Here is a 12,784-nt window from a genome sequence, read left to right as displayed (position 1 = left end):
CAATACGTTCTTGGCATGTGCATTTAGTAATGTACAGGGTGGGCCATTTATATGGATACACCGTGCCACAAACAGGACTTTAACATCACCAACCATTCCCATGTTATTATGCTGTATCCATATAAATGGCCCACCCTGTATATGCAAGAAGGAGAATCTTTATTTAAAGGAAGAAAAAACTCAAGGAGGCACAGACAACATTAAAGACTGAGTAAAATACTTCCTCGTTGGTTTTACACTCGGTATTTATTGAAACAAAGTAGAGCATTGAGCCAATTTGTAAAAAAAAACAAAATATTTGCTATAGCACATTAAGTTTAACAAACCTCAAGCTTATAAATATACATAGTTGGATTGGTAGAAATAGTTTGTCTAGCGAGAATCATCACAGGGACAGTGAGAAGGTAAGTGAGTGGTACTGGAAACCTGTGGCAGCATCGTAACCTGAACACCTGTGATACAATGTGTGTAAGAGTAAAGCCAAGCACGAGCATGACTTGGTTCCACGACGATAAGGTGCATTTCCCTTTTGCAAAAACAGTGAGGAGCCGCATTAGTGAGAATTAGTTTAAAAAGTGAACTTTGGGATGCCTGCCTCATCACTGGTCTGTTATGAAGATGATGCTTTTCTGCTGAAAGCTAAAACGAGGATCTGTTTTAGGAAAATAAATACAGTTTACTGATTGGTTTGTTGGATAGACGTACTATATACACAGAATATTTCTCCACTGTAACCACAACATTGCCCATATATATTTAAACCGTGTTAAGTATTGTAGAATAATGTTAAATGGATAATTTGAAGTAATATGGAAACATTGAAGGCTATAATATTGATATAACGATAACAGCTGAACAGACACGTACAGACATGTTTAAGCCTCTGTATCAAAGTGCATAATGATGGAGGGCTTGTTGCAGCACCTGGGGAACTCTAAGGCATCAGGGACAGCTTAGTCAAAATGGCCCGATCCCCGAAATAGCCCTCTTCTTGTGCCCATTGTACTCCAAGGACTCGTACAAACCGACAGTGTTCCTTACTGTATGTGTGAAGGGGGACAAGCAGACTTCAGCAACGATGTGAAGGCTGGTCTGGGAACAGGCCCTTGAAAAACACATCCATAGACTACAGCACACGTTCTCCTCTTTATAGTCGCTCTCCAAACAACAAAATAGGACCTTTTGTCAATTATGCCACAAAAATTAAACCTTACTCATCTATGAAAGGCACAGTCCAATTTAAAACGTTGTGACCCATTTCCTCTACGGAGTCAAGAAAAATGGCTTTTTCTGTGGTTTAAACCCCCCCCCCCCCCCCAAAAAAAAAAACCAAAAAAAACAAAAAACAGTTAAAAGGAACCGTGGTATAAAATTTCCAGCCAGATTTAGGCACTTGAAAGATTTAAGTTTTCTGCTGATGAGCGGGCCAAAATAAAACATTACAATCTGAAAATAAATATTTCACAATACTCTCAGTTTCTGAGGACATGATTTTTTAAGTCTTTTTGCAATGGCATAATTGTTTAACTCTATAAATATAATTTATATAGTTTCTTTCTTCCATTCTCTCTGTGTTCAGCTCCTCTGCTCATGAATACACACAGATTTATGCCCATTATCTGCAAGCAAATACACACAGGCAACACTCTTCTTCTCACTTGCAGACAAATTGGTCTACGACTTTGGTGCAGCGCTTGCACTTGACGTAGCAGCACCAGTGGAACTTGCAGTGGCACCGCTCCACTATCTGGGCCTTGTACTGGTCATAACCTCTGCCGCAGCACATCAGCTCACACCCATCCATGCCCTCTGAGGTCTTGTTGCAAAGCCGCCCCACTGTGCCCAAAGAGCCTGTGCTTTGGTTCTTCAAGCAGTAGTCTGGACTTTGCTCGATGTACACCAGGTCATGGTTCGTGGGAGGGTTGAACCTACTGTGCATCTGCACCAGCTTTCCTCTCGAGTTGAGTTTCATGGCTACGGCACTGTCATACTTCTCCTTCAGTGCATCGCCCACCTTGCGGAAGTCGGCCAGCTGCAGCCAGCAGGTCTTCAGGCTGCAGGAACCTGATACTCCGTGGCACTTGCAGGACACGTGGGCAAGGTCTGACACAATCTTGAGAAGAAGATCAGAGAGAAACAAAAACAACAGGTTGCATAATTATTATTCTTCAGAAAATGGAAAAAAGAAAAGAAACTTGACCACATGCTTCGTGCTGTAAATTCACCCTGCCTGTATAAATATTTGAATAATGTGCTGCTCTTGATCTCATGAGGCATCACTTTGCTAAAAAGGACAGAAAGTGCAGGGTGCTCCAGGGTGCAGTGATGTCCACTCGTTTGTCCTCCTTGAAAGAGTACAGCCTGCCAATCTGGCATTACGATTCCTTTGAGGTGGTTTCAAGATGTTTTAAAAGGAAAAGAAACTCCAGAGCTGTCTGCAGTGACTCCATCTTTTCATAGATCAAAGCCTCGGGGGAGCAGATGGAGCTGTTACACAGATGATCAGTGGAAACCTGTCTGATTGACCTGGACTGGACTATCTCACTTAAAAAACAAACAAAAAAAAAAAGCCTTTCAAGCTCTGGTTGGTCTAATTTTGAAGCGTGAAGTATATACACGTCTCTCTGCTTGTTTTTAAAAAAATAATAAAAGATTTGTGCGTGCACGTGCATGTGACTCGGCCATCTTACCCTCCGTCCTGCCTCATTATTGTGAAGATTCATCAACAGCCGTGCATTCTCGTGTGAGCCTTTGGGGAAGCTCTTCTCCCTCTCACGGGCATCCACAAACTCCCTGGAGAACCTGTAGCCATAGTTGAGGTTGTCTCCGCAGCCGCCCCAGAGCCAGTCTCGGGGAAGATCTTTGGGGCGAGCAGCACGACTGCACCCACAGCTGGAAAGCTCACCCTCTCTGCAGGCCCGGCTCACGGCGTTCACCACTCCGGCGGCACTTATGGCATACGTGAATGCCGTTTCTCGACTGCCTGCAGATACAAATACCACATGACATTTGAAACAAGACAAGAGTAGAGATCCAAATTTTGTTTTAAGCTGCCCAATTTTAAAAACACTGCAACCCATGAGACAAGAAAAGTGATCTCCATCCACTGCTTTCATTTTTGTAGGTTAAGCATGCACGTGTCTTCTGTAGCCAGTGGATCTCCCCATCGTTTGCTTTAAGTGTGTGTGTGTGTGTGTATGGCACTTTGAGATGTGATGTCATTTGACAGCATTCACCATACACTTAAGATTACAGAGCACTTCAGCCAAGCGCTGCAGGGTCGTCATCAACAACATGTTGAACAGTGGAATCTGGTTTGCTGTTATTGGGCTTCAGCCAGAGAGAAGACGGCGCCCTCCAGTGACAGAGATCCTTCTTAACAAGTCTCTGCCATTTCACCCAAATTGAACGTGACAACGGTTCTTTTAGTTAATCTGTCACGACTGAGTGACTCTGGAGCCGCTGTACATTAATTCCAACTGTTTCTACCCTCAACATTTCCTCTATAGAGCGAAGATTTAAAGAAAAAAAAAAAAAGGCAGAAAATTGCACATAAGCAGTTTTTGTCGCTGTACGAAGCCACAAGAGAACTAAAGAAGAAACAGACTAGCAAACGATGAAGCCGTGTGTTGACACTGAAGACGAGGACTGCTACACAATAAAAATGCACAGCTCATATACAAGCTCGGGCAAACCTTTAGAGACTATGCTATAATGACAATAACATATGGACAGAGTGAGATGAGGGAAACTAAGGCGAGTGAAACGATAAGTCAAGAAAGAGACGGAAAAGAAACAAAACAAGCAATATAAGAAAAGAGAAACACTTAATATTCCAAAAAGGAAGAAAAGATGAATAAAGAAACCTCCTGGAGAGGCTGAAAGATCCAGGTGGGAAATACTGCTGGAAGCATTAGTGATCAGAGAGCGTGGTGGGGGGTTTATTAGGTTAGTACAACTTTTAATCCAGCCTGAGAGTACTGGCCTAACGGTGGGCCTGCAGACAGACAAACTGTCGTCTCCCACACTGCTGCCGCCCTTCTAATGTCCCCCACCCTCGAGCTAGCCAAGCCATGCAAGGGAAGAGTCTGAACCCAGCCACGCCGGCACCCCCTGGACCTATGCTTTAAATCACCAGCAGTGTCCTAAGCCAGCAGACAGTAAGACAGGCTTTCATATGGACAGCTATAGAGGGGAGGACATGTTTACATGGCCCAAGGTGGACTGAGATGGGATCACTGTTGGGGAGGAAGTGGGAGGGAGAAGAGGAATGGGAGGAGAACGGCTGCTTGTGAAGAATAATTTGTGGAAAGGGAGTAAGGACCAGAGACACGCCAGGCAGAATCACCGAGAACAGAGTCAAAAGCTACACACAGAAGTACAGCGCGTTAAATGGTCGAGCAACACGAGTGAAACGGTGCGACATACACATGTCCATTCAAACCGTTTCAGCTCTTATCCTTAAAATGTCCCCGTTAGAAAAGTCATCTGCAAACACAGTAAGAGGAACGCTTCTCTGAATAAACAGTCACCACAGAAACTCCTGACCATGTGTCCTGTAGATCATCCAGAGAAAAGGTAACATTACATTTAAAATTTAATTTATTTCATTACATTTCCTTAGTGGGACAACACACATCCAGTGTCTGCAACTGGTTTCATTTGGCTGAACTAAACACTAAAGACAAACTAAAAATAAATTTGAAAAATGGCCAAAACTGGAAGATCTGACCCGTTTAGATTTAGCATCCTAAGCTGCTCCAACATCCAATAAAACTGGAACAATGTGTGTTTAATGATAGGACCCAAGAACAGGACTTGATGTTAGGGACTGGAAAGCTCTTGAACTTTCTATAAGAGACAAACAGACAATGTAATCTCTGACGTGGTGATATATCGCTCCATATACTCGTAGCACTCCCCTTACTTGTAAATACACAGAGTCAGCTACAGTCCAGAGTTTGTGTGTCTGCGTGTGTATGTGTGTCTTTGTGTATTAGACTGTCTCCCATTCATCAGGGGGGAAAGCAGATTCTCCGACTCCCTCCTGCTCCATATCAGGGGGCTGGTTTAGCAGGCCAAAGCCACATGTGATTTATCGAGCAACCTCACCCACCAACTATTCCCTCCACACAGCTGCTGAGCATCAGCAGCCTCATGCATTTCACACACTTTTCACAAACATAAAAAAGGGTCAGTGACTCAGAAAGAAGAAAAGAAAAAGACATAAAATATAAAAATCTAAGTAACCCTGTTATATCTGGTACATACAGGAAATGTGCATATCAACATGCTGGTGAGTACAGTTATGAAGCGTTATCTTTGTTAGTTTCCTGTGTCTTTGTGTACGCGTTTCTTAGAATATACGGCACGTCATACAGCCTGTGTCTCTTACCTATTTGCATGACCCGTCCAAAAACGGAGGAGTTGTCCACCGTGCTGCAGTTCCAGCGCCGATGTCTGAACTGGTACTGGCACTCTCTGATGCCTGTCTTGGCACCTTCACCGATGTACTGCATGTGGTCCTGGTAGAGCTGGCACAGTTTCTTCTGGCCCTGCGACAGGCCCACCAGCTGGCTGCACAGAGGCTGGGCGCCGATGATGTAGGCCTCTGGGATTAGTAAAGGGTTCATGGCCAGAGACCTGCGTGAAGGGGACACACAGTGCAGTGTTTTCAGTCATGTGTCATTAAAACAAATGCATCCACGTTGTTGGGCCAACACTGCAATCAGCAGCTGATTTCACTTGATTGGGTTCTCTCCATTGATGATGGAACTATGTTAATCAGTGAAATGGAGGTGCAGTTAGTTCCTAGGTGGAGTAAAACCCTGTACACTCTTAATGTCAGAGGACAGTCGATGTGAAAGTCATTTAGAGCCAAGAATATACAGCGAGTGAAGCTTAGACGAGAGGAAGAGCAGTCAGGAGATAAAAGAAAGAAAACGCAAGTAAAACACAGATGCATGAAGGAAATAAAGGGCTACGTTTTAAAAACACACCACTATTGTCCGACAAACGGAAGCTCACGCTCCCGCATCCAGTGGCTGACTGCGGCGACCACTGTAATCACTTTTGAGTTGAACAATTTTTTTTTTTTTACAGTTCTTTATATTATTATTTTTAATTAATAAAAGAGACAAAGCTGTTATAAGGAAAGAGTTGATGCTACTAGATTGCCTACGCTGGCTAAAACTGTGAATTTGGAATGAGTTTAAGGTTCTTTATGTGCCTATAAAGCCACGCATCGGTGGCTCCCGGGTGTATTTAAGAAGTTCTCTGCCCCTGTGCTGCTAGGTCTCTGAAATCCTCTGGGCAACTGCGTTTAACTGCTCCATGATCGAGGTTAGTGGGAGATTTTTGTGGCGGGAGCTCCAGTGAACTGGAACAGCCTTCCTCTCACAATCAAATGCTACCCGCAGGACTTAAAGAAAAAACAAGACGACAACAATAACATGTACATATTTTAAATGACCCTTGGACATTTTTAGTCACCTTAGTATTTTTATATTAATTTAAAAAACAATCTCACAACTTCTGATATCATTCCACAATGTTGTTGTATAGTTTGTGCTTTTTGCACCTATTTTTGATGTTACTTGTCCAATGAAGGTATACAAATTCATTTATTTTAAAACAGGACATTTTTTTCCAAACTGAATTATATAAGGATTTCCATGTGTGTTTCAAAATGTGCATTTTTTTCCATCTTAACTTTAAGTTATGTGGTCGGCCAAACACACCGGTATGTAGGCCGGTGTGTTTTAAAAGAAATGTGTAGCTTACTACAAAAAAATATATAAAAGCACAGATATGATTAATTCTCATAGGTTTTCTCAAGTGCATTTCCTCATGTCAGCTCACCCGAGCAAGAGTAAAATTCAGCAGTCGTGTAACTTCTTATAGCACCAGATCATTTCAGCTAAAATAATTGTTCCGTTCAATTTTGTGGAAGAGAAACACAAAAACAGAGCGAGAGAGTGAGGAAGGAGGAAACACCAGTATGAGCATCTGGTTCCAGGCCACAGGACAATTAGAGCGGCCCATCTCAGAGCCCCCAGAGAGAGACAATTAGCCCCTAGTGTAACCTGATAGACTAAGGAAACTCAGCGGCAAGGAAACACAGAGGGAATACGCAGAAACATACACCGATATACACAAACGGGCACACAGTAGAAAGGGGGAAGAAGAAAAATAAATCATGCACACTAGTGCAGTCTGATGCTGTCTCACAAACATGCAATGAGCGCGCTCACAACTCCAACACTCCAAATCACTCACACCTGTGCGTCCTCTTGAAAAGGAAACTGACAGACACACACTGTGTGAACATCCTTTCCAGGGTCTGCTGTGTAGTAATGTGCGAGTCCTCAGCTGCAGGACTAATTTGAGCTGTTTCAACTTTAATGTAGCTTCCTACTTAGCTTAATTAGTTTGTATCTGTATAAAATCTTTACAATTATTTGTTTACATTGTTATTTTTCTATAACTCTACCAGCAGAGTATGTCACTATTTGCTCTGATTTGCTCCACTGGAAAATAAAAATATTTTCTAACAAGTTTTGGGTTAAATGTCCAAAGTTCTTGAACAGGAGCTCTGATTGGGTACAATAAATATTCACCAAGTGTATAAACACAGAGCTACTGGATGTCAAGTGTTGTGATTATCAGAAGTGCTAGGTGTGTTGAAAATATAGACTTCTCTTTTAACGGAAGCAGGATACACACACACACACACACACACACACACACACACACACACACACACACACACACACACCGTATTTGCAAATATTTGGACGCAGACTCGGAAACCACAGCATTCTATGTTTTTTTGCGATGTTCATAATTTTGGTTTGGCAAAAGAAAGTAAGGGAGAGAAGGTTTTCTTGCAAAGCTGATGGTATACACAGAGTATGCCATATAGATCACACATATACAGGCCTCAACAAATAAACACTTAAAAAAAAACAGTCAGTATCACCTATATGTAACTTTTTGCCGAGTCTTTTTAGGCACCGCTGTCCTATTTACAATTTAGCGTATGGCAGAAAAGAGAATGACAAGTAAACACACTTCAAAGGCGCACACTGAACAAATTAAGACTCACAGAATTGCTGGCATATGGAAAGAAAATTATTGCATACCACCATGAGTTGGCCTCCACCACCACCTGCATGAGGAGAGTGAGGAGTGTGAGGGCAAAGACACAGTGTCTGGAGTCCAACACGCTGCCAAAGGGCCAGCAAATCGGCCGACGCACACAGCCTAGCCCCAGGTTCATACTGCCAGTGATCTGAAGGAGAACAGAGAACAGGATACTTGTCAGTCTGCCTGCTTAACTAGATGTTTGTTTCTCATGCACAACTTTGGGGCATATTATGGAAAGAAAAGGGCAGAGAAAATGTTCTTTCAGCTGGATTGCTGTATATTTTACATCTCATTTACATGCGTGTGTGTGATGAAATCCCTGTAGCCATCACTGCTTGCACAGCAGAGCAGTCATTTGGCAACATATCAGAGTGTGAATCACACAGCCAGAGAAGACACGATGACTATGAAACCCCGCAAGACACATTCCAGACATTTCACTTTAAGGCACAGAGAGACTGAGAAGCGCTAGTTAGACAATTTAATTTAAACTTATTTTTAACAAATATTAGCGCATTTTAACGAAAAGGACCGGGGGTTGTTTTTTTTTAAGCCAATAAAAATAAAACAGAACTGTAGCTCCAAGTTCCGCTTTTATTTACATTTCTGGGAGACCCGCCTGTATTTTCTTTTGCTGAGAATGTTTTGTTTATTTGAAAAACTATAATAAAACTGTTTTTAAAGCAAATAATTTTAATTCGTTTTTTTTAATCGTGGGTAATTAAATTAATTATAAGAAAAACGCGGGTTTTGTTTTTAAAAAGATGGAACAATTAAAAAGTAAAGTCTATTTCTCGTAACTACGAAAAGTGGCGATTAAACGTGTAATCTGACAGAGGCCTAATGGACATCTCCTTATGTATTTAGCCTATATTAAGATTAATTTTTCTACTTATTAATTGAAAATGGATCTGACAGCAGCCGGGTGGCGGGGGGATGATGACCGGATACTTCGCAGCTTTTGCGCAAAGAAAACCGCACAGAATTTAAAAAAAAAAAAAGAAAAGAAAGAAAATGTGAATTATCTGCGCACAACAGCACAGCTTTGTTGCCATTTTGGCAGAAAATTAGGTCAAATAATTACTCCTAAATTTGCGAGTTAAAGCGATGTGCCAGCCTTCCATCTTGTTCGTGTGTGAGTTTTTGGGATCGAGAGCAAGTCTAATTTGTCACGCTGCATTATTTTCCAGGGTTGAGTCGTGGAGACCCGGGCCTGCCTAAGACTCATTAAAAACAAGGCCAAGTTCACCATCACTCACCCAGCGCGCGCGCACACTCGCGCACAACACACACACGAACACGTGCTTTTGGTTTGCGTGCTGCCTCGTAATAGTTGGTGAAGTTATGTTCTTCGCAGTTCCTCCACATAAATTAAAAGCAATAATCCACAGAGGGCGGCGGTTTTACACTGATTTTAAACCACTAATTGGAGCAGTTGTGCCTGAAAGGAAGTGGATTTTTTTTAAAATATTTTAAAACACTTTAGCAATTTATTGATAATCAATTAAATATTATTTTTGGCAAAAAAGTTTGCTAGGAGCAGCTGAACAGCGGTGGTGACTCACAGGGTTCATTTGGCAGATTGAGTCACGGAGCTACACGGTAGGTGCGCGCATTGATCTGACAATTCACATCTGAGTTTCATCCACTCAGAACAAAGAAGAGTACATTTTGTTTTCATCGACGGCACAAACTAACTTTATTAATGTGAATATGATTTTTTTTATAAGCTAAGCAAATCCTGCGTTCAGTGACCCTTGGAAACGATCTGACCCGAGCGAGGTATTCATAGGACGTGACCGGTGACTGATGGCTATACTGCAGAGTTTTGTCAGTCAAAGTGGTATCTAGCTAAATGAACAAATTTCAGCTAGAATGATAAAGCAGCAGGCAGTACTTCAGTCAAAGTTAATTTCGGGGGTATTTCAAAGAGCCACATGGCACTAAAACCGAGAGAGCACGCATAGGAGGGGCAGAAAAAAAGTCTGCCTTTTAAGACTAGAGCTGGGAATACCTCAAACCCGGGCCTAGATATTACCCCGTTCTGGTCTCGTGTTGTTAAAACGCTTGGAAAAACTATTTAAAATATCATTAAACGGATTCATTGTGTTTTAAAAGTTTCAGCAACAATAAACGGTGAAAAATGTGAAGGAAAGCCAGTGTGTGCTCAAAGTCAAGTTGTATTATGCTTAATTTAAGGACCGGTCTATTTAAAAAAAAACAAAAGAACAACATATTTACAGTCAGACGTGCATCTTAAAGTCGACAGATGCTGACTGTGAATAAAACGAGTTACGCTAGGCTTCTTTTGTGTGGATGCGCGGGCTGGTGGAGAATGAGAAAGAAAAATGTATGAGGTAAAAAAAAGAAATGCATCTATTTTAAACATATAAACACTCATTAATGACTGAAATATTGTGTGTATCTAACAGGACAAGATGATGAGCGTTTTTTCCCTGTCTGCCCCGATGTTTACACAAAACCAGGAGAGGGAGCCAGGTACAAGGAGTTGAGAGCAGCAGAGAACACTGCCTGTTCACTTAACAATAGAACACTGTTCGTTAAAAAGCTTTTAAGCAGAAATCATATGCATTTCTAACAAATACTGTGCTTTTTATGTAATGTTTGCACAATAGCGAAGTGCCAAACGGCTGTCAGGCCATAGGAATGGGGGGTGGGCGCATGTTTCACACATCACATCTGTCAAGCACTTTTGTCCACATCCAGAGCCTGTACAAGTTCAAAAACATCCCACTGAAACACAAATTTTCCACCCTTTAAGATAAACTGTGGCTGAGGTGGAAAACTGAGTCAACTAGGAGACGTATAGACTACTCACCGGGGAGCACAGCCCGTTAGAAGCCGTAATCCACTCTCTGCAGACGATATCAAACCAATAATCACAGTGCAGGCCAGGTGATTTAAGATTTCCTTTTCCGCTGCACTCAAGGCAAGTACCGGAGTTTCTTTTTTTCGTTTTCCCCGGAATCTCTTGGGATATGCCTGGTTGGGATGAACAAAGTGCAACTCAGGGAGTCAAAGCTGAGAGTTCTTCAGGTTTAGTGTTTGACGCACACAGAGAAAAAAAAAAATCAGTGCAAGCGCTCCGTGCGCTTAACAGCTTAAAGTCTGGTAGTAAGCAGCGGGATGGATAAAGTATCTAGTGACAGTGTGTGGAAATAGTCCTTTCCTTTCACGATTCAGTGCGTGACTTTGCGGTACCTATTAACAAATACAACCACCTACGGCAACCCAAAGCGCCACTGGCGGAAACCCAACTGTTGATTCGCTTCTAATTAAAAGCAGCATGAAACTTGTCTGTCCAAGTGGAAAACTGTCCCAGAATCCAGCTAAACTACACCACAAGAAGAAGAAGAAAAAAAGACGTGTAAAAATGTTAAGACAATTAATTCCAGCAGATCACACGCTCACGCCACGGCGCGTTTTACCTGCGGAAAGATCCACACGGTGATCCTCGCCACAAACGACTTGTCAATTTACCTTCCATTCTGCGCAAAAAAACAAAAACGACTCAAGACAATTCCCCAACTCGAATTAAAAGTCTCCACTCTCAAAAAAGCAAGTCATTCATCCGCCTCACCGAAAAAAATAAATAAAAACATTAATTGATCGGCTCCAGACTTTATGCTCCAAAAACTTTCCGCGCGGACTATCTCCAAACAGTGCGGCTTGGCGAGCGCGCACGGTGCCAGGGGGAGGAAAAGAGCACAGCGTGTGAACGACAGCGACTTTTCTGAAGCTCCAAGCGCGTCGTCCTCCCACACCGTCTGCGTTGAAGTGCAAAAAACTATCCCTCCCTCTTTTCTCTTCTCCCCCCTCTCGTTCTCTCTCTCTCTCACCTGCTCCCCAGTCGCCTCCTCTCTCAAACTAGCACATTGCTGCATTGATGCGCGGAGCAAAACCTTCACATGGCGCATGCGCTTCACATTTCTCCTCAAATCCCTCTTTTCTTCCTCCAGTCACCAACTTTCAACAACCAAGGAATTTCAACGTAGTTGGAATTGAGGAGAGAGAGAGAGAGAAAGAGAGAGAGAGAGAGAAGGGCGGAACAGGCTGTTACAAAACAAGCGTCTCTATTACCTAAAACAAACTTATAAAGCACCCGAGGCTATTACCCTATCCATACCAGAGCAGCGTTTGGTTTTTCACTGGCAGCAGATCGAGTTACCACTCAGTAAAATCAAGACAAGCAGGTCCATATCATGTGCTTATACAGGCTGCTCTCATCACCTAAGTGGCCGTGAGCATTACAGTCATTAGAAATAGCTCCCAGGCATAATAATTATTATTTTATGGTACGTTATCTCAAAACATGCTGCAGGAATCTGTCAGCTTATAGTTCGATATTTTTCACGGAGTACAGTCTGAGCGTAAAGTGTTCAATCCTTTTAATGTGTCACACTGTAGATTACTCAGTATGTACACAATGAGGCCATTCAAGGGTGAAAGACGTGTAGTTTTCAATTGCGATGGACAGAACCTGGTTTGAGGAAACAGAGAGAGGATAACAGTCAGTGAAAGAAACAATGCTAAAATTAATGCAGGGAGACAGTCACCTGTACATCTGGCTGTGGACCAAAATAAAGACTTGCTTTTAACTGATAGGGGAGATGAT

The 12,784-nt window shown here is 42.4% G+C and overlaps 1 protein-coding gene across 2 annotated transcripts; it reads right to left on the bottom strand.

Moving 5' to 3' along the window:
- Positions 1 to 229: 229 nt before the first annotated feature.
- wnt5a (wingless-type MMTV integration site family, member 5a) lies at positions 230 to 12,054 on the bottom strand. Of its 2 annotated transcripts, XM_085393060.1 has the most exons (6): positions 11,598 to 12,054; positions 10,988 to 11,151; positions 8,145 to 8,293; positions 5,396 to 5,643; positions 2,691 to 2,983; positions 230 to 2,113 (listed from the first exon to the last, which is right to left on the bottom strand). In XM_085393060.1, the coding sequence occupies exons 3-6, from the start codon at positions 8,279 to 8,281 to the stop codon at positions 1,655 to 1,657; spliced, it is 1,137 nt and encodes a 378-aa protein (XP_085249186.1). In that variant the 5' UTR covers positions 8,282 to 8,293; positions 10,988 to 11,151; positions 11,598 to 12,054; the 3' UTR covers positions 230 to 1,654. The 2 variants fall into 2 exon arrangements, with proteins under 2 accessions (XP_085249186.1, XP_085249185.1); XM_085393059.1 differs by having other exon boundaries at positions 10,988 to 12,054.
- Positions 12,055 to 12,784: the final 730 nt, after the last annotated feature.

This window comes from Rhamphochromis longiceps, linkage group LG20 (genome assembly GCF_057381845.1).
Source record: "Rhamphochromis longiceps isolate RC_006_pf linkage group LG20, R_longiceps_female_GT1.1, whole genome shotgun sequence".
Taxonomy (NCBI): Eukaryota; Metazoa; Chordata; class Actinopteri; order Cichliformes; family Cichlidae; genus Rhamphochromis; species Rhamphochromis longiceps.
The sequence above is the reverse complement of the archived record's forward strand: the minus strand, read 5'-3'. Positions and strand labels throughout refer to the sequence as shown.